At 39.5% G+C, this 21,329-nt stretch overlaps 1 protein-coding gene across 15 annotated transcripts in view; it reads left to right on the forward strand.

The window, feature by feature from the left end:
• Window positions 1-21,329, forward strand: part of MICAL3 (microtubule associated monooxygenase, calponin and LIM domain containing 3) — a 167,394-nt gene that overhangs the window by 63,596 nt on the left and 82,469 nt on the right. For 11 of the 15 annotated variants that reach the window (XM_039383170.1, XM_039383171.1, XM_039383169.1 and 8 more), the window contains 15 exons: window positions 509-716; window positions 2,157-2,273; window positions 2,977-3,078; window positions 3,621-3,776; window positions 4,295-4,395; window positions 4,976-5,233; window positions 5,824-5,939; window positions 7,168-7,294; window positions 7,756-7,849; window positions 8,976-9,123; window positions 10,411-10,607; window positions 11,474-11,586; window positions 12,081-12,143; window positions 12,876-13,049; window positions 14,122-14,214. In XM_039383170.1, coding sequence (XP_039239104.1) covers window positions 509-716; window positions 2,157-2,273; window positions 2,977-3,078; window positions 3,621-3,776; window positions 4,295-4,395; window positions 4,976-5,233; window positions 5,824-5,939; window positions 7,168-7,294; window positions 7,756-7,849; window positions 8,976-9,123; window positions 10,411-10,607; window positions 11,474-11,586; window positions 12,081-12,143; window positions 12,876-13,049; window positions 14,122-14,214 — 2,067 coding nt within the window. Of the gene's footprint in view, window positions 1-508; window positions 717-2,156; window positions 2,274-2,976; window positions 3,079-3,620; window positions 3,777-4,294; window positions 4,396-4,975; window positions 5,234-5,823; window positions 5,940-7,167; window positions 7,295-7,755; window positions 7,850-8,975; window positions 9,124-10,410; window positions 10,608-11,473; window positions 11,587-12,080; window positions 12,144-12,875; window positions 13,050-14,121; window positions 14,215-19,474; window positions 19,568-21,329 lie in introns of all 15 variants that reach the window. The other 4 variants (XM_039383175.1, XM_027726664.2, XM_027726666.2 and 1 more) reach the window with 2 other exon arrangements.

Raw genomic sequence — 21,329 nt, forward strand, 5'->3', positions numbered from 1 at the left:
AGAAGCATTAGCATCTCATGTGTTTATCTGCATGTGTTTATGCTACTGAAGATATTCTTAAGAAAGGCCAGCTCAGGCTTTGGAAGATGAAAAGAAAACTTGTCATTGCCTTTTTTTTTTTTTTAAGACAAAAATAAAAAGTTATGGTAGGGAGGAGGGAGAAGCCATTAGACATATCGCTGGTCTCCAAGTACTTACGTAGCTTGGAGAGTACACCTTGGCAGCTCTTCTTAGAACAAGGGTTGCACGCAGGCAGTTTACTTGCCTACTTCCCAAGACTTTACTCTGCTCTGGAATGTGCTTTATTTTTAGGTTGCGGTTAGTGCTTTAACCATATCAGTGGCAGAACTTGGCAGGTAACAATAGAAAGACTGATCTGAAATTTCAGCTGATATTGCAGACAAAGAGCACTTGCTCCTAAGAGCCGTGGGATGCTTGGAAGCTGTGGTAAAAATACCTATTTCCTCCTAGGACTGTAAAAAGTTACTCTGTGCTGGTTGTTTTGCAGTGTCTGATAATTGGGGCTGGACCCTGTGGCCTTCGTACAGCCATCGACCTGTCATTCCTGGGAGCCAAGGTGGTGGTTATAGAAAAGAGGGATGCCTTCTCCCGCAATAACGTGCTGCACTTGTGGCCATTCACCATTCACGACCTGAGGGGTCTTGGCGCCAAAAAGTTTTACGGCAAATTCTGTGCGGGATCCATAGACCACATCAGTAAGTACAGCAGCTGCTGGACACAGCAGCACTTATTCTGCACTGGGGAAAAGTAGGCGAGGGCGTGGGGTAATTAAAATTCGGTCTACCCCAACCACTGCTTTCAAGTCCTTATGGTACAATTCAGCATTGCCTTTGCATCATGCATTTTGGGCTAGACCCAGATGTGAAAGAAATACGTTGTCATGAGATCAACACACAGGCAAAATGTATCTATCATTGTTTATGCATTCCCAAGGCGTATCTTCTTCCTACGTTGAAAAGTACACAGAAGGTTTAAGCGTTTTTTTTTCATTTTTGATGGATAATTTTTCTGTTTTTCTGATACATTCCTGCAGCTGCCACATTATTCTGTCTCCCTTGCACGTTGTAAGGGACTTGTAAAAAGGAAAATTAGTGAATGCTTTTGAACATCCTTGTGAATGTCGATCTGGATAAAGGAGGAACAGTTTGGGCTTTGTTAATTTTTGGAAGTGATGAAGATATGTTAAAGAACACTGCCAGCCTATGAATAAGTTCTGATTAAATAGAGGTTTACATGTTAAAATCCAGAATAATTTTGATGATTCTCAGATTCTGACAAATCAGTCTCCTTTGAAAGCTGAATGCTTTGGTAGAGCAGGAATTAATATTTTTCTTTTAATTCTTTTGTTTCTTCTTTTTCTCCCTGAAAGTTATTGTACATGACAGAGCCAGGTTTTGCCCACCAGTCTTTGTTCTCCACTTTTTTTTTTTTAATTTGGCAGTGAATGCTAAAACTGGAAGATCTTCAGAACTTCAGTCTTGCAGATTGCTTTTTTCTTCCAATTTCTTGTCACTTTTATTCTTTCAGTACTTATTGCATGCTGTCTTCTTTTGTGCATCAGCACAGCTGAAATTTAGTGTTTAGGTGGAGGATTTTTTCATTTCAGTGTCTGAAATATGACAGTAAGGTGTCTTCCTTCAAATTAACAGAGGTTGCACACTGTCATTTTCATACCCACTACCTATGTAAAATGAAGAGGAAAGAGGTGGTGAGAAACTTAATATGCCCTCAAGGTGTTGGGATGAAGGTGCAGGTTGGTATCACAGCCAGGCTGATCACATGGCTCGTTGCCATCTGTGACAAGTGCAGTCCTGCTTGTGCTGTCTTCCCTCTCTCTCCTGCAGAGCATGTTCTGGTTGTTTCCCCTGTTGCTGATTTTGGGGACTGAAACATCCAAAAAATTACTTACTTTTCTTTCATTCTTTGAAAAGGATTGGGTTTCAACTATGTAGAAGTTTCTTGGCATGTTGTGATATATTCCACACTGGTGCTGAGAAGTGCTGGGAACACAGTGGGGGAAAAGAAAACAGCAGCTGTCCTTTGAATCAGTTTATTAGTTATGTCACACAGACACACATAGGCATCTTGTGCTCTTTTCTTTTTCTTTGATTTCTTTAATGTTTGCTTTTTTGCAGGTATCCGTCAGCTCCAGCTTATCCTTTTGAAGGTTGCCTTGATCTTGGGAATAGAGATCCATGTCAATGTGGAATTTCGGGGGCTTGTTTACCCTCCAGAGGATCAGGAGAATGAAAGCAAGTAGCATTGAAATGGGTGGTAGAGAATGGGAAAGTTGTGGTAGGATACACAGACTCCTACTCCTTAACCCTGCTTATGACCTTAAGTCCTTTCCTCGTGCTCCATTAATAAGAATAATTATTAATCCCTTTTTGCTTGGATTTTTAGTAGGATTTATTTTTTTTCTAGTGACAAATCCAAATTACTTAATATATGAAACAAAGTCACCGGAAGTACTACACGACAGTAAATAGACCAAGACATGGTAGATTGTAATTCTAAAATATTTAAGCCTATTAGACTTACAAAATAACATTTTGAAACAACTCCTTTCTTTGCATTCACTGAGGATGTTTATAACAGTGAATGATCCTTGTTATGCTTTTAGTATCGTTGCGAACCCTCTTCTCTGATCACCACAGGAGATGGTGGCTTACTTATTTTTCAGCTTTTTATTGATTGCATAGGTAGTAAAGGACCTATAAAGGTTCAGTGGTCCTTAAAGGAAATAGTCAGGGGAGTTTTACCAGGGGTGTGTCTGCCTCTGGTTCACATGGAGTGGCTGCACAGCTCAGGAATAGCCCTGTCAACAATGCAGCTGTCCTGCAGGGTTTCTTGAGTGACCATATGATGAAGGGATTATGGATAATAAGTGGTTTTATGTATTTGTTCTATTACCATTGCTGTTTATGTTGCCATTAACTTGGAGTTTATCAACAGGAATAGGTTGGCGTGCATTGGTCCACCCCAAAACCCATCCCGTGTCTGAGTATGAGTTTGAAGTAATCATTGGAGGGGATGGCAGGAGGAACACCTTAGAAGGTAATATTGGCTCCATAATTAGCTTTCAAATAGAACTTATTCTTAAATTTGTTAGAACAAAATATGCCTTTAATATGCCAATCAACATCTGGAAGGACACTTGACTAGTGAAAGGGAGATTAAAAGTTCATGTAAAAATCCATTTGTGTCAAAGACACCTGGGTTGTCTTTTTTCCTCTTCCTATACACTAGGAAAGGAATTAGGTTTTTTGATCTGGATAACCTTTCTTACATTTTTTTTCTTTAGTTGATTAGTGTTGTAGCTCTTTTGGGGGTAAGAACGGAGGTGTTTAATTATTCTGTGTAGTAAAGAATCCGATATTAATATTTTTATGCAAATGGCAGTTTTGAGAAAAGATACGAGGGAGGGGGGGCTTTTTCCCTAAACAGAGCGTTTATTTTTCTGATGAAGCGATTGTTGGAGTTTGTAATTCATCAGATCACTTCCCTCTTTTTATTTTGTGAGGGCACCTGCCTGTGGCATACTGAGCCTTCTCTGAAGGTGTGCTCTGTTTTTCGGTGCTGCTTTATCCTTCCCCCAGGGTTTCGCCGAAAAGAATTCCGCGGTAAACTCGCGATTGCTATCACAGCAAACTTCATCAATCGCAACACCACAGCTGAAGCCAAAGTAGAAGAGATCAGCGGTGTGGCCTTCATATTCAACCAGAAGTTCTTCCAAGATCTACGAGAAGCCACAGGTTTGCCAGCAGCTGACAGATTGCCAGTGAAAACGATTTGTCTTTATTAATAAAACTTTGTAACTCAGATATCGTGTTTAATCAATATGCAAGGAAGTCAGTCATTGCTGTCTCTGACTTCCCTATTTTTACAGCTGTTCTGCTGTGCAAAGCAGATGTGTGTCATTTTTGTTCAGAAGTGGAGAACTTATTGTTTTCAGGAAACCTGAGCCCTAAATGGGAAGAGACTGAATCCTGAGTTCAGCTTTTTGGATTCCACATCTGAATGCAAACGTTAGTGATGATAAATGTGTTTTTTAGAAGAGGTAGCTTTATGCAGGTGAAATGTGCTGTTTGTGGTTTTGTTGAAGATTCAGATTTTTAAAGTCATCAAAAGCATGTGAGAAAGTTATTTGGCATTCTCTCTCTGAGGCTTTCTAACCGTGCAGTTTCAATTTACTTCCTTCTGATAAAACTCTAGTGTTGCCCATAACTCATAATTTGTTCCTTCACTACCATTTCTTTTGTTCTGTCACAAGGCATTGACTTGGAGAACATTGTCTACTACAAAGATGATACACACTACTTTGTCATGACTGCCAAAAAACAGAGCTTGCTGGAAAAAGGGGTGATACGGCATGTGGGTATTAACTTCTCCTATATTCTCTATAAGTTAAAATTTTGGTGACAATTTTCATACGATATGGTGAAAAAAGGGAAACATGCTTTTCTTCCACCACGTAATGTTTTTATACAGTATTTATACAGTATTTTAGAACACAAATGCAATTGTGTTCTAAAGGGCAGTTAATGCCCTTCTCAAGTATTGTAAGCTATCAGAAGAGTGTTACAAAGCCTGTCCTTTCCAAATTTGTATCCCTTTGTAGATTTGGGAGTTTTGTTCATGCTAAGATAAAATATGCTGAAAGAACGTTTGATAGCTTAGTTGAACTTCCTTCATTTTATGGGAATGAAAAATGCTCAGAAGTTTCTTAGCCCTTTCACAGTTAGAAATACAAGCAGGACTGATCACTATTTGCAAAAAAAGATTTATAGATTTTCTCTGGGAAGCATAAACACAGATAGGAATGAAAGAAATTAGAGGGCAGATCCGTATCAGTGAGTTTGTCAGAATTTTAATGCCAACTACCTTATGTACCAATCTTAAAATAAACCTGTGGATTTGACCACTGCACTTTTAACTTTTCTGGTTTTGGCAGGATCACGCTGACACAGAGGTGCTGCTCTCACGGGAAAACGTGGACCAGGAGGCTCTGCTGAACTATGCCAGGGAGGCAGCTGACTTCTCCACTAATCAGCAGCTGCCATCGCTGGACTTCGCCATCAATCACTATGGGCAGCCAGACGTGGCCATGTTTGACTTCACGTGCATGTACGCGTCCGAGAACGCCGCCCTGGTGCGCGAGCAGAACGGCCACCAGCTGCTCGTGGCGCTGGTGGGGGACAGTCTCTTAGAGGTTTGTGTTCTAACCTCGCTCTGGGCAAACACTGAATGGAAGCACAAGCACAGGCCGTCACTGAAAAACGTGCTGCCTGTGAGAGTGTCACTGTAAGGAAAGCTGCTGTTTATTATAGAATGAAGTGGGAGGTTTGAAGGAAGGGTAGGAGTGTTGGGAAAACGGAATATTTAGCGTGGTAATGATCTTGCTTAAGAAAATGTGTGCAGGGCTTTTTCTGAAGTTGTGTCTGTTCCATCTGCTTCTTGTTGGGATGAGTTGACTCTACAGAGCCTACTGTAGTCCTGCTAATAATTAACATTTTGTAGTTAGTTAAAAAGTACGGTCTTCAAGAGAAGCTGTTAAGGCATTCCAGGCTAGGAATTGTTGGAAATAGAAGGACACTGGCTTTGGGAGAGCTCATGAGCTATGCACTATACATCTGATTTCCTCTAACCCAGGAGGAGTGGTGCTTTAAGCTAATTACTGAACTCTAATTTCCCAGCAGATTACTGTCTGAATACATACTTGATACTTCTTTAAAATTTTCCCTAACTGATGCTTTTCCTTTCTCTGCCTTTTTCTCTTCTTTCTTTTGTAAACTATATTAGCCATTTTGGCCAATGGGAACTGGAATAGCCAGGGGGTTTTTGGCTGCAATGGACTCTGCTTGGATGGTACGAAGTTGGTCGCTCGGAGCAAGTCCTTTGGAAGTTCTCGCAGAGCGGTAAGAGAGAAAATGAATACTTACAGTTCTAATCTAATCCTCCAATGTCTCATCATTCATTCCAGTTTCTTCTAGTGCAAGTATATAGACAGAATGGGAGGTACAGACTCTGTTTTTAGAGGATACTTGAGGGTATAATTGAAGAAAAAGATTTCCTAGGAAGGTAATAAACTAACATATATAGAAATAAGAAATGTTGCATCTATTCTTGGTCCTAGTTTTAAAAGATTAGATGAAGAATCTTTTCTTGGTGCTTATTGACATTGCATGGAGAAAGTGAGCCCAACTTACTGTCACCAGCCCTGCAATAGCAAACCAGATGAAGATGTAGGTGACTTTAAAGTACCAGATACAGAACTTCTTACCATCCCCTGTTATCTTGTGAATATTCTTTAGTATTTCCTTTTAAGGAAGCTATGACCTGCTTTTTTTCATGTTCTCCTAAACTGGCCACTTTGTTTCATATAAGCCAAACAACATCTTGTGTTTCTTTGAAGTATTGAGTTCTTGATATTTTTATCATTTGTCTGAGTGTTGTCTTGGTGACTCAAGGTGATCTCTTAGAGATCAGAACTCAGGAAATTAAAAGATGAAGTAGACTTAAGCAACTGCAGCTCAATAGCACAATGCATACATAAAATTCTGTTCATTTGAATTTTTAAAAAAATGATGAGGATAATAATGTTGCAGTTTGGAACCAGACTTCCATCACCCTCCCATTAACCATTTGCAGACAGCAGTAAGGTCTTCCCTGAGCCTTCTCTTATACATGCTGAACAAACTCAGTTCCCTTGGCCTCTCCTCACAGGGCACGTGCTCCAGTCCCCTTGGTAGCCCTCTTCCTGAGCCCCTCCGGCATCTCAATGTCTTTATTGTACTGGGAAACCCTTTCAGTTATGCTTAGTGCATTGTTTCTTCCCTCCTTTTGTTTTCTGGAGCTCTATTAAATTGCAGATTTTAATATGCTTATCCTGACTCTTAGCTATGCAGTGTCTGAAGTGGTTAGATTTTTAATTTGAATGTTTATCTCTTCAGAGTTTACTTAACTGTAGTAGTAGTGATGCATCTCTTTAAAAAAACCAAACAAGAAAACAAAAAAACCCAAAACACAAACCCAACCAAAACAAACACAAAAAAACCAAAACCACCACAAAGCTTAAAACAAACAAACCAACCAAAACAAAACCCCAGACTTCTTCTTTTTTTTTTTTTATGTTATTTTCCCAAGGGAAAGCATTTATAGGCTGCTGCCTCAGACCACCCCTGAGAACGTGAGTAAAAACTTCAGCCATTACAGCATCGATCCTGCCACCCGGTATCCCAATATCAACGTCAACTTCCTGCGGCCACAGCAGGTAACTGCACAAATGGTGCTTCTGAGTGCTTGTAATGTGCACTGGCTTTCCTCAGGTGAAGCTGTGATAGTGTTTTGGGGACACCTGATGTGTGTATAACGTGGAAGCAGTAGACCTCTGTACTTTAACAAATTCCTTTTTAGGAATTTATTTCGATAGTTGTAACTGTGCTGTAATGATACAGGAAATCTATAAATTTGTGTCTGTGTGTGTGTGCCTGTGCATTTTCTTTGTAATAAACTAGTCTAGCAGTCTGTCATTGCAATTTGGTATCCACTGAGCAGCAGCAGTCAGCTGGACTGTTCAGCGCTGATGAGCTGATCCTTGCGCTTCTGACTTCTGCTACATAAGTGTACTTGTCTTCCTTCCTGTGTTGGCTCCTTGTTGTCCTCTGCCTGTTTCTGTATGGATCTGGGGTGCATGGCATGTTGGTCATTTGAAACCTCTTTGTGTCATTTTAGGTACGGCACTTGTATAATACAGGAGACTTGAAAGACATTCACCTGGAAATAGAGAACTTTGTGAACTCCAGGACACCAAAGCTGACTCGAAATGGTAGGCCTGGCTGCTGTTCTATTCCTCTTGGTATTCTGGAGCTGGATCAGTGCAGGAACTATAGAACAGCATAGCTGTAGAGTATAATTTAATCAGTCTCTTGATTTGGAAAATGTATCCAGCAGTTGTTTTGTCAACTGTCTGAGTTTCCAGTTTTTCAAGTTTTCATTAGCATGTAAATATATTTTTATTTGCCTAATTTCCCTTGCTTTATAATGCTGTTAAATTTCTAAGCATATTTGCTTATACAGGCATTTCTTTTCACCTCCTTTATCTATAACAATGTCCTTGCTTAGAGTGCAGAAGCCTAGACTGAATCTCTCTTAACAGTAGACTCAGAATTCTTACAAACCGTAACAGAAGGTATTTCTTGTGCAGACTTTCACATTTGTGCCTTCCTTTTCTTCATCTCACTTTACTTGCATTATTCTGAAAGCCTTGTGATAAGCATTTCAGTATCTGTCTACTTGTCTCTACCCTGAGGGGTATGTCAAACTTTTCCTTTTGCATGCCTTGTCTTGGATGCCCAGACAGTGTTCGGGGACACTGAGTGGCTCTTTGCTGCTAAGCTTCCCTCTCACTGCTGAATAGCTGTGTAGTCTTCTGCTCTTTGCCCTGCAGCCACGTCCCTTTAGGCTGTAATCTCATCAGATCTTGCTGTAAGACAAGGTCAAAACAGGTCAGTGCTTCTAAAGGAAAGTTTTCAAGGGAAAAGAAGTTACAGAAATACATTTGTAGTTCTTTCACTAGAAATAGTATATCTGGGCTTTAGGGAGCATTGTGCTACTGTATGTCCTTTTGATCATACTTAACAAGCCTTTGCAGCTGTTTTATATTTCCTGGGGCTCTTTTACAATGGGTAGGGTGAAAAGTTTGGCAAGTTACAACTTAGATAATTGCTTTTTAGCAAATGAAAAATACTTTCTTGGATTTAAAATAGATACGATAGTATTATTTTTTTTTTTAAATGAGAGTCCTGTCCTCCATTACCCATTGTAGAAGGAGCTTGTTTTTTACATTAAGGTTTTCCTTGTTGACTCGTGGGTTTTATGCATATTTTGAATTTGTGAAATGTTGTGCATTTCTATTTTAAAATGTGATTTTGTTTTTTTTTTTCTTTTTACAGAGTCTGTAGCTCGCTCCAGTAAATTGCTCAGTTGGTGCCAGAGGCAGACCGATGGATATGCTGGTGTTAATGTGACAGATCTCACAATGTCATGGAAAAGTGGCTTAGCTTTGTGTGCCATTATCCACAGATACCGTCCAGACTTAATGTGAGTAATTGGCTGCTTCGAATAACTGGGAAGGGCAGAACATTAGTGGTGTTTGGAACTAATAATGTGGAGATTGAGGCAATGCATTTGTGACTTATGAAGAAATGGATTGAAATGAATTCAATTAAACTTGATAGAAACTAACGTACAGTGATTCACTAGCAGAGTGGAAGGTTGTGATAGCTTGATGAATTTGAAGATAAATGTGTTGTCATTTTCCCTTCTGGATGATTTGGCAGAATTGAGCTTCAAATTGATACTGACTGGGAGGCATTATTGACTGACAGATTTTTTTTTTTTTTGTGTGTGTGTAAAGTGAGTAATAGTTCAAAGATTCAGTTAAATTTCTCATGAACGAGTATCTACACAACCCTTTGTAAACTTTCTGTTTAACGATAACTCAAAAAGACTTTTTAGGCTGCTCTTTTTGCAAGTAGTGACCCACAGTGTAAATAGAGGTGTTGTTACTCTTTGTACACTGACATGTGGCTTGGGTGAATGAGAGAGGTGTCCCCTTACATGACATTGGGTAAAACAGTGCCCAGATTCTAAAATGGGAAAACACTGGCTGGAATAAGTAACAGTAGCGAAGATTCTGGTACTTAAATTGAAATCTGAAATGTCTTCAACTTCCCAAAGGGACATCAGAGAAAGTAAATGCTAGAGCTCTATTTAAAGACACAATCCAATGTAAAGCATGCTGAAAAATTGTGTGGTTATTCCCTTCCATGTTCACTGAATTACTCTGTGTTGGTGTACTTGAGTTAACCTGAGGTACTCTGTTTAATAGCCCTATGGCTTGTGGAGAGTTCAAATAGCTTTTTAAATGGTTTATGTAATTCTCTACAAGCTATAGCTTTTTATATAGACTTTATATAGTTCTACAAGTTTTGGTAAAAGCCAGAAGGACTAAGATATGGATCAGTCAAGGGGAAAAAAGGGACAAAAAGTGAAGAATTAATTTAGTCCCAAGCACACAGAAGAATTTATGTAGGGGAAAATAGTACAGTCTTCCAGCAATGGAGGAAGTGAAGGTGTGTTTCAGAGGATAATACTTCATAACAAGAAAAAATCTGGGTTTGTAGGAGAAGAAAAAAAAATGAAAAAAGGATATGTTTGAGCTAAAGTTCACTGTAATTAAGTAGCATGAACTTTACCATGTGGCTGGCAAATAAATTTGAGATATTTCGACGAGAGGGAGAAAAAAAGAAGAGATGGATCCCTGAGTTCTTTCAGAAGACTGGTTTCTACTTGATTCAGTGCATGGCCTCTTTCTGCCCTTTGCAGAGACTTTGATTCTTTGGATGAGCATGATGTGGAGAAGAATAACCAACTGGCCTTCGACATCGCTGAAAAAGAGTTTGGAATATCTCCCATTATGACTGGAAAGGAAATGGCATCTGTTGGAGAGCCAGATAAGCTGTCCATGGTGATGTACCTCACACAGTTCTATGAGATGTTCAAAGACACCATCCCCTCTAGTGGTAAGGAGTTTGGGGCACTTTTGTCAGATTTAAAGAAAGCTTCAGGGTGAATGTGTGGGTTTCAGTTACCTTCATGCTGCTGCTGCACAAGCTCATACTGGTCACTCACTAGCTCTGCAAAAAGTTGCCTTCTTTATTGGTGCTGATAAAGACCATTTCAGCAGCACTGGGAGCAGAAAAAGGATTTAATACACAGCAATGTCCTCAAAAGTTCTAAACTCCCTTCAGCACTACTAGATAAGTTTTCTGCATTCTTAGCTAATGTGAGATGCCTTGCTAGTAGTGGTTTAGTTGGTAATTTCAAAACACTGGCTGAGTATTATACCTATTTACAATCCGTGAATGCTGAGACTAACTTCAGGCCAAGAGGAATAAAATACCTTTGATTAGAACTGAAAGATGTAATTGCCTAACCCAAATCAATAGGGCCAACCTTTTAATATTAATAATGTTGTTATAGATCTTTCTTTATAACTGATGATTCAAGTTTTTTATTCTGGTTGGGGGAAAAAAAGTGGTTTTAGTAACCTTTTAAAAATATGTCGGGTATTATTTCTAAAACTCTGCACTCTTTAAGAATTCTGATGATCTTGGTGCTTTTTAAATATAAAAGTAAATAAACACAGCATTTATTCTGGATGGTTATAAACCCTGAAGGGAGAATTCATTTGGGCAAAATGAAAAGGAAGAGTAGCTGAGAAAGGTATTAATTCTAGACATTATAGTCATTTTGTACAGAGAATTTAAGGAAAAGACCGTTATGTTTAAAAAAAAATATCAGTGAGTCCTTCAGTTGTGTATTTAATAACAGCACCACAGAAGAAAACTTCTTGGCATTCCCTTGTTCTACCTGTTTTTCCTAACAGATAGTCTGGACCTGAATGCAGAAGAAAAAGCTGCCCTAATTGCCAGTACCAAGTCGCCCATCTCCTTCCTCAGCAAACTGGGACAGAGCATCTCTCGGAAACGCACTCCCAAGGTAACCATGGACAGCCTTGGGAACACTTGTGTCTGTCAGGCTCCTGTCCAAGTAGTGGTACTAAAAATGCAGGTGTAAGTGTGCATCTGCTATGTGTTTGCAAGAGGCCACGTGTTTACCAGCTCTTGGTATGGGACAATACATGACATTTTTAAATTATGTCCGTAATATGTACTCTCAATTAGTGGTATATTTCAGTCTTAAAATCTTAGCCTTGTGGCTAAGATTTGGGGATGTATTTTGTGTTGAATCATAACTGTTTGCTGAGTTTCCAATGAGTTGAAAGTGTTGTTGAATGTCCAGTTCAAAGGTAAGAATCCTCTAAGGAATATGTAGGAAAAATACCCCTTTTCTTGACCAAATGGACAATGAACCCAGAGAATTAAATAAGCTTTTCGAGGTAACTTAAGTGCACTGATAATATTTATCTCAGCCCAGAAAGATATGAGAGTCCTTATCTTTGCTTTTTTTTCCTTTACTCCTTCTGTTTCCAGGACAAAAAAGAAAAAGAACTGGATGGTGCAGGAAAGAGGAGAAAAACCAGCCAATCTGAGGATGTAAGTATTACAGTGAGGAAGGTGTCAGGGAGGAAAATACATGGTAGGTACCTTATTCCCACTTCTTTTATTCCTTGTATCCAGACTGGATTTATGTAAGATTTTTTAGACAAGAATTAATTCTTCTTCAAAGATTATACTTTGTCGTATCTTTAGCGCAAATATTTTACTGATCCTTATGAAAGAGTAGTACACAGCAAATGAAATATTGCAGTTCCCTGATGTTCTATTTTAATAGCAATTTGCTGTGGTTTGATGAGGACATCAAGAATAAAACTTTAGTTAAATAATGCCTTATTGTTAGAAGTTTCATGGACATTTAAACTTTAGCCTTGGTTAGTGCAAAAAGCACTAACCTTTCCAGTAGGGCCCATAAGGCAGGCTTTCAGATTAAATATTTGTAGCCAAATAGGTACAGGTGAGTTAAAATTCAGTGCTTTGACTTCGTTGTGAGAAGGTTTGAAGACAGGCCTTTGTTTTATGTCATGGGATTCACAAGGGTGTTTCAGCTGTAGCCTCTTTGGTAGGTAAGTGCATCACATACGGTTGAAAAGATAAGTAAAGTTTAACAGAACATTTGATGACATGCCAAAGGAAATTAAAATGCGAGCTTGCAAGTGCAGGCTATCAGACTTGTTATCTACAGTGTTAGAAACCCTTCACAACAAAGGGGTAGAGGGGAAAAGGTGATCTCGTTGTATCTTGTTGAATTTTGATGTCACTGCTTTTTAGGAGGACCTCCCACGGAGCTACAGAGAAGAAAGGCCCACACTGGTGAGCGCCCTGACAGAGAGGAGGATTGATGCTGCCATTGGGAATCAGAACAAAGTCAAGTCTATGGCAACCCAGCTACTGGCCAAGTTTGAAGAGAATGCACCGGTGCCGTCCTCAAGCTTACGGAGACAGGTAGGAGATGGGATAAGAACACCTTTATTTTGGAATTGTGGAGGAAAATCAGGAATAATAGCACCCATTCCTCAAGGCTGGATGCTAGCCCTTTTTACTTCAAAGGCTCTCTTAGAGGAGAGTGAAGCTTACTCAAAGAAGTTTAAAATTTATGAGTATGAGGTGAAGAAGAACTTCCTAAGAAAAGTTTATTTCTTTGTAATTGCCTATATTATGTTATATAATCTCTTTCACAAATATATTACCAGCAATTTAGTTTCTTTTATGACTATTATTGCTCTTTAAAAGCATTCCAGGAATGTTCCACTTTTACACAGTTCAAGAACAATCATTCTGATTTGAACATTTTCATATCAGGTTACATCTGTTTGTTCTTGTGAATTGTGATTAAGGTTTGTACATGTATGTAAGTGCAGCAGATAAATGCCTGGGAGTTTCTTGGCAATCAGGATATTTGTATCGTTCCAACTGAGGCTTGCTGGTTATTCAGGATGGAATCTGAACTGCAACTGCAGGGTAGTTGTCTTTGAAGTCAGATTGAGTCACTTCAAGCTCCTGCTGGCAGTGCAGTGTCAGCAGTAGGGTTTAAGTGACAGAGTTCTTGCTCTGCTGCATAAGTCCATCTTCACAGCTTGTGCCAAGCTCTGTGCTGCCATGGCCACATTGTGAGTGGGACCTGACCTGGCCACTTTAAAGCCAGGTCAAGTTTCTCTATGTTACACTACACATCAGCCTTGGTAGTGTAACATAATCCCAGAAAGGTGATGTCTATCCCACCTTTTACCAATCAAATGTTTCTTCAGCTGCTACACATTGACTAGAATACTCAGCCAATGATTTGAAGAAACAGTGAAATTAAAGATAAAGTCCAAAATATGTTAAGTTTCCCATTTTTGGATGGTTTTTTTTCCTTTTTATGTTTTACTTGCTAAATGAATTCTCCCCTACCCTATTTTTTTTCTTGAATGTTTGTCTGTCTTACTCTGTATTCCATTCCTGTGGCTTTCTTTGAGTTTCCTTTACTATTTTATCTTTCCTCCTTCGTCCCATTTTCCCTACAACCTGCATGCAGCAACCTGTCCTGCCTTATCAAGAACGTGTTCACAACCAGCCATCCAGCAGACGAGAGCAAGGCCGTCTTGCTCCCATACCCCAGTGGAAACAGGTAAAGAAACTGATTCTAAGTACAATGCATTGCCTGCACCCAACACCAGCCATCACTGTCATGTTTTTAAACCAGTCCTTTTCCAGCACCTTGTCCAAGTCCATTATTTTAAATAATTTAACTTTCAGTGAATAAAGTCAACATCTTCCTTTGGTAATGATGCACGGTTTAATGTTTCAAAAGGATTTAATCAAATCTTCCCTGCCCCCTTATGATAGTTTCAACTTACCAGGGTTTCAATGGATGCTGCAGTAGAAATTTTTGCTACAGGATTTCTAGATTCTTCTGTTAGAAAGAAAAATGAAAACATGCAAGCAATTTTGGCAACCCATGAGGTAAAAGGTGTCATACCATCTATGATTTTAAAGCTCTTCCTTGGCATAACTAGTAAAATTGGTTATCAGTTTTGCTATTCATATGCTAAATCTTATGTGTTCTGTACTGGCAAGAGATTTTACTGTGGTTTCCCTTTCTTTTATGCCATATGGAGCTTTCCTTGCCAACTTCTCACCCTCATTGCGTTGCAGATTCCCATCTTATTGTGAATTCAGTAAATTTCAGGTTTTCTGCTACAGAGGTTTTCAGAATAGGGATCATCAGCAGAAAAATCAGCAGGTATCAAATTTTATTTTCTCTCCCCTGTTTTGGCCCACTGTCATTGCTTGTGCTTTTCTTGCAGCCACAGACTTGCCAAAGTTAAGGCCTGTGACAGATGATCTTTTTAGGCAGATAGGGATACTTATCTCACTGGCTTCCTCTGCTTCCACTGTTTCTCTGTGCAAGTGGCCTCCTCATATTTCTCAGAGTGCTGAGAGGTATTTTTAAGGCAGCCATAATTTGGAAAAATATCTGCTTCTTCCTGGCTGTGGAGTCAAGAGGAAGAAGGCGCCACTGGGTTTGGAAATCCACTGTTCTGCATGAATATGGATTCATGGTGATCTTCATGTTTGGGGTGTATTCAACACAGTTAATGCTGCATGTCATGACTGGTGCCATGATCTAGAAGGTTTCTCTCCAAGGAAGAAGACCTAAGCCAGGGGAATTATTGTTAGTAGAACTGTCAAGACATTTTGGTTTCCTGACTCAGTGTTTGTTCTTCTACCTTCTGTCTCATCAAAATCTTCTTTACAGGCTAATGAGCGCTTTCAGATGGATGCACATCATCTGTGATTGAGGAAAATTTAATTTTTTAAGGACAGTTACCAAGTAAAGAGGAAAAAGAAAAAAACCCTGATACCAAAAAGCCCTACAATATGAAGTCAATTGATGAGCACTGCTTATGTTACCTCCCAAAAAAAAAGGAAGACTGGATTGCACTGGCTGTCTCTCTCTGGTCAAGCAAATGAAGTTTTGTGTTTTAGCACTTGGAAAATATCACATTTGACAGTCTTGAGATTCCTCCTTGAACCTGCTATTGAAACTTTATGAAGGCTTTATAATTAAGCCCTTATAGTGAAACAGAAGAAGTTCTTATTGTCTTCCTTCTGTAATTGGTTAGAAAAAAAGGATGAACTTTTGTTTCTTGCTTTTAATAGCATTTTCTCCTCACCAGAGAGCAGTTTGTTGTTCCTGTGTTTGTTCTTGTTTTTACCTGCACTACACAATTTAAAAAAAAGACAAAACAAAAGGAAGGAAAAAAAATCTCTGCTCTCCTTCAACATTGATAGCATCTCTTTGTAGGCAGCAATGTAGGGCATATCTTTAAAAATCTTTTTGTAGCAGTTTTTCTTTCAGGGGACTTAAATTATTTTCTTCAATACTGACAATGATTGCCTTGTGTGGATGATTTCCCTTTCAAGATTACACAAGGAGATGATCTTTCCTTGATGGGCTTTACTGCGTCAATAGAAGATGATTGATTCTTGGGTCCAGATTTCATGCTGAATTTGCAGTGCTTTTGAAATGGAGAAGCGTAAAACTGAGTCTCAAGGATGCAAAAACCCAACTGAGAGAGTTCCTGTTCCAAAGTTGCTCACCTGGAGAAGTGAAGAACATTGGTTACCTTCATTCAAAAGCCATGGACACATATAGAACCATTTATTCTTGACTGATCAAAGATGAACTGAGGTGGAAAGCCATCCACTGGGCCAAGCAGCCAGCTTTGCCAAGCTTGGACAGCAATCCATCCTGCAGGAAGTTGCTGCTGGAGCAGCCCCTGGGCTGGCTGCTGAGACTCGTAATTGTGGTTTCTTGCACACAGATTGTGGCAGTGGTGGGACTGCACCTCTTGATGGTACTGGAATGGCTTTCTGCAGCGACATTGGGCACTTTAAAGCTGGCCTTAAAGCTATTTCCTGGGCTACAGACTGCCAAGGGGAGAGTTGGTGCTGGGTACCAGTACATGTCACAGGACACGCTGTACAGGATTAGTATTGCTCCTGACAAGTTCTTTAGGAGGATGTATGTTTGCTAGAAAGAGCTGTTCATGAAGCTATTGGAAAGTTGTTTCTCTCGTTTGGCACAGGAGTTGAGGTTCATGAGCAGAAACTTCTGTTAGTGACTGTTAGATATATCATATAGCAAATGCTTTCTACTGAAGAGTGCTTTGAAGAGGAGGAGCAAAAGAGTTCCTAAGGGGACAAAGGGTGATGTGTTATTGAGGGAAACCACAGGTTTCTTAGGACATGATGTTGAGTTTCTCGGGGCTCTTTGGCAGAAGGGCAGTTATGTGGTTGACAGGTTTGGTCCTTCCTGTGTTTTGGAAACTGCATGGAAGAGGAAACTATACAGCAAAAGCATAAGAGTGATTGCAAGGGATAAACCAGAGGATATGCTCTGGGTTGGACCCATAGTTTTGATGGGAAGTTTGCATCTGCCTTGGGCTACTGCCTGGTAGTGTCTGTCAGATGAATTTCCTTAGCTGTATTTGCCTATCAGTTTAAATCTAGAATCTTGCTTTGCCCTGGTATGAGGTGATTCACTGAGCTTGTTAGGCAGAATGCAACTCTGTGTGTTGTATAGGTGGGGTAGGGGTGGTTGCTACAACAGAATTCCTAGAAGGAGTGGCATCCTGGCAGAATCTGCTCTGAAGCGCTTTTTGCTTTCATCACAAGACTTAAATGGTGTCTCTCTGGGGAAGGCTAAAGAGCAAGTGGCTTAAAAAACCTCACCAGTCTGCTCCTCAGCATTTAGTGTGGCCTGCATTCCTTGTGAATTGGATTATAAAGTTTGATTTATTGAGCTACACTTTGAGAATGTTGACCTGCGTTGTCAAAATTCAGTTCGTGTTCTTATGAGCACCTCAGCAGCAGCTACTGATGCATGAAGATACCGTGAAGTGTATGTGCACAGTGGAAATGTGTGTAATTTTCTTATATGATAGTAAAGAAAAATGTGATTTTCTTATATGATGGTAATATCTCCTAAAAAGGCTGGGTTGTATTTCATGGCATGGAAGTTAATCTCCTCAAATGAATGCCTTCTTGTATGAGATCATGTTCTGTTGCTTTCTGAGCCATTTTGGCTGCTTTTGGGAAATAGCATCTCATCGGGGATCATGAAAGCATTGAAAGCCATATGGTCTATCCAGAAGAGGATGTGACTGGACATGGTACTGGAGACAAGCCTTTTAAACTGAATTTTGTCCTGGACTTCCAGACTCTCAGCTTATGGCCTTCAGCAGTTTTCTGCTATAGTTTCATAGATCTCCTGTCAGCAGCAACTTTTGTGTGTAATACATAAGCTTAGATCACTGATGTGTAGAAAGACACTTGTAAGATGGAGATCCCATATCCTTTGGTGCACATCTTTTCTGCCTTTAGAGATCTGATGCTTATTCTTTTGAGGTGATTCCCTAAAGTGTGATAAAGGGCAGTATTACAAACTTTTCAGTAACTTTGTTGGAACTGTTTCTGGAAGATATGCCATGACCGAGATGACCACAGACAGCAAGAGCTGAAATGTCAACAGAAGAGAACTTGCAACGCCAATGATTTCTGCAAATACTGCTTTTTAAACTTAGATTTCTTATTTAAATCTGTTGATGTATTTTTCCTCTTTCCTACAGTCACCCTTGTCTTTGCATGCTCAGAAATACATCCTACTAGAGGACTGAACACGTATCTCATATACCTATACAGTGTTATATTCTGAGGTCTGCCTTGGAAAAATAAGCAAGTTTGTGAAAATTTTGCCATTTGAAATGCAAACTTGGCCATGGTCAGATGAAAACCCATGAGCAGCTCTGTGATTGAGAATGTTACCATCCTTTCAGCTAGAAATCAGTGACTTCATAGATGAGCCTTTTGAAACAACATATGAATAGTCTTCATCCACTTCAGTGCAAAGTCATATGTTTTAGTTTAAGCTGCTTGTAGCATCTGTTTGAAATAGAAGAATTGATTATTTATTTACTTTTTTTGCTGAAAGGGAAGAGAACACCCAAACAGATGTTAGTGCCAGCTCAGCTGCAAGGGGAGTAATGAACATCTGTAATTCCTTTAAACCATGTGCAGTTTCTTTGGAGACTCATCTAACAGTGGCTGTGGGGACACAATGTTTTGTTTTTCACAGTGCAACCATTTCCAGATATGCTCTGGTGAGAACTCACAAGTAAAGGAAATATCAGGCAGAAGATACATTAATAAACAAGAAGTGGTGGTGCAGAAAAGACTGTACATAGTAAGGAGGTACAGCACTAGAAGGACATGAAATTGAGGACTTGTATGTGCAATTGTGTAATATTCAGACTACTAGGTACAGCTGCATTTTGGCTATAAACCAGCTGTATTTCTCTTCTGCTAGAATGTAGTACAGCTTAACTTAAAAATGGTTTAAAGATGGTTTAATATCTGGAAGTTTAAGAAGAGGGATCTGAAGCTGAGGACAGAATGCTGTGACTTGAATTGTATTACTAATGAACTGCAAGCCAGAGTATTTAGGTCAACGGGATGGATATTTTTAAACATTGCCAGGCAAAGCAATAAGTAATTTTTCATGAAGCAAAGAGAGCAGTCCAACTGTGCTGTGTAGGGTTCCAAGTTTTGCCTTTCACTGGTTGTAAGACCTTGAGTCAGAAGCTGTTGGTTTAATTGATTGATATAAGTCTGTGTTTGGCTGTGATCATGTGGCTCTGCATAAAAAACTTGGGTCCCTAAGCTTCAGATAAACTGTGGCTTTTGGTCATTTGTGAGAGGTGTGAGCTTAAGGTCACAGTCTCTCAGTTCGTGTGTTCTGGCCTGTCTTACCAGACCAGAGGTAATGTTATCTCCTTTCTACCATTATTATGAATTTTTTTTTTCTTTTTCTGTTTTAAAAAAAGATGAGGCATAAGGAACGTTCTCGGACCTGCCCCAAAAAAGTGATCATGCTCTCTTCCACTCCATCTTCCTCTCCACCGTATCCCAGGCAGCAGGTGATTCCCTCTGCATGCTCTGTCCCTTTCTCTTCATTGCTGCTTGTACAAGTGACTAGATCAGTTACCAGATATCCCATTTACAAAGAGATTTCCAATTTTCTTTTTTTTCAGATGCTGATAGGGCTTTCTCAGCCTCTGAGGTTAGAAACATAGGGCAGCATTGTCTCACTGGAAACATGGAGAGGCTCCACTGGAGACTCAGATTTTGCTATAGGCTAATTTTTAATTACAGTAGCCTTTCTTGGTGTTAAGATACAGCAAAGTAGAAAAGAAGTGTTTGGAGTAATGGAGGGAAAGAAAATGAAACTTTACTCCATCTCCACTCTTAATTTAAATTTTCAACTCAAAATTTGCCCTTGTATCCATAAAACTTTTTTAGGATTATTTGTATGAAGTGCTTTTTTGGGGTTTTGTAGTGGCCTGCACATGTCCACTGTGGTCCTTCTATTTCCCCCACACTCAGGCTGTTGTCTCACAAGAGTTTGTGTTCAGTCTGTCTGACTTTGAACCTGGAGCAGTGATAGCTGTTTTGAGCCAGTACGTAAACACGCATCCAGATATTTGTGCACGTGCATTTGTTGTCCTAGTTAAATGTTACCTGAAATCCTTTAATATTTTTGTCTTCTTGTAATTGTCATTGTGCTTCTTTGAGTTGTATTCCTTTTTTAATGTTTGTTTAATTTTCCTACTGCCATAATAAAATCCACTCCTTTCTGATCAATCCTGAACTACTATTGAGGTCATAAAAGGTAGCTGAAGTTCTATTACTTCATATAAAGATTGTACAAATGAATTTCCCCGTAGATAGAGAATATTTCTTTGCTGAACACTTGTATGCCCATAAACTCTGTAAGGGCATGTTACCTTTTAGCAGAGTAGACAAGTTTTATTCTTTGTCATAAAGTTTGACTTACCTTATTGCTGTGATTTCTCAGAGTAATTACATGTTGCACTTTATCTGGTCTAATTATTGCCAGCCTCCAGAACACACATTCTTTGCTGCCTCTGTGGTCTGCATCTGCACAACACGTCAGGTCTGCTTACTGATCCCATTTGAACCTGTCCTAAGAAAAAAGGTGGTTGGTTTTCTGCCACACTGTGGACAGTGTAGAGTGCAAGGAAGGATATGGGAACGGACATCGAGGTAGAATGGGTGGGGAAAGCCCTTTTCATTAGCAAAACCTGCATTTCGACTGGAGCATGACATTATCAGATGATGTCCATAGCTTGCTGCTTTCCTCTTGTCAAAATCCTTTGAGAACTTTGGGGGATATGTTTTATGAAAGGAGAAGGGTTCCCCCCAAGCTTACAAATAGAGAAACTAAGGCAGTTAAATGCTGAGTTTTGTTTTCTAATCTATAGCATGGGGATTCATTTTCCATATAGAGAAATTTGCTTTCAGTCACTAAGGATCTGGCAGCTCTGTATTTTCCTTCCCTCGCCTCTCCAAGTGTTTGTTTGTCCTGTGTCTTTTTGGTTGCCTAGTTCAGTCTTGAGAGCCAGCTACTGCTGGGTTCAAGTGTACTTTGATCATTTTCTATGTTGTATCCCACAGAAAATTTTTTTGCCTGCCTTCTTGCTCAAAGAAATAATTAAAAGAAAAATCAGTCTTCTTTCTTTTAACTCTCAGGAATTTTTACCCTCTGTGCTACAGAACTGAACTGTTAGACTCAGTTGAGTAGTCTTCTTTTGGAGACATTCTTTTTTCCTTAGGAATGATTTCTTTTCCTGAAATTATCTTGGCTCAAGCCTCATAGCA

The sequence above is a fragment of the Pipra filicauda genome, unplaced genomic scaffold (genome assembly GCF_003945595.2).
Source record: "Pipra filicauda isolate LSUMZ 115617 unplaced genomic scaffold, ASM394559v2 scaffold2_size9829703_pilon, whole genome shotgun sequence".
NCBI lineage: Eukaryota > Metazoa > Chordata > Aves > Passeriformes > Pipridae > Pipra > Pipra filicauda.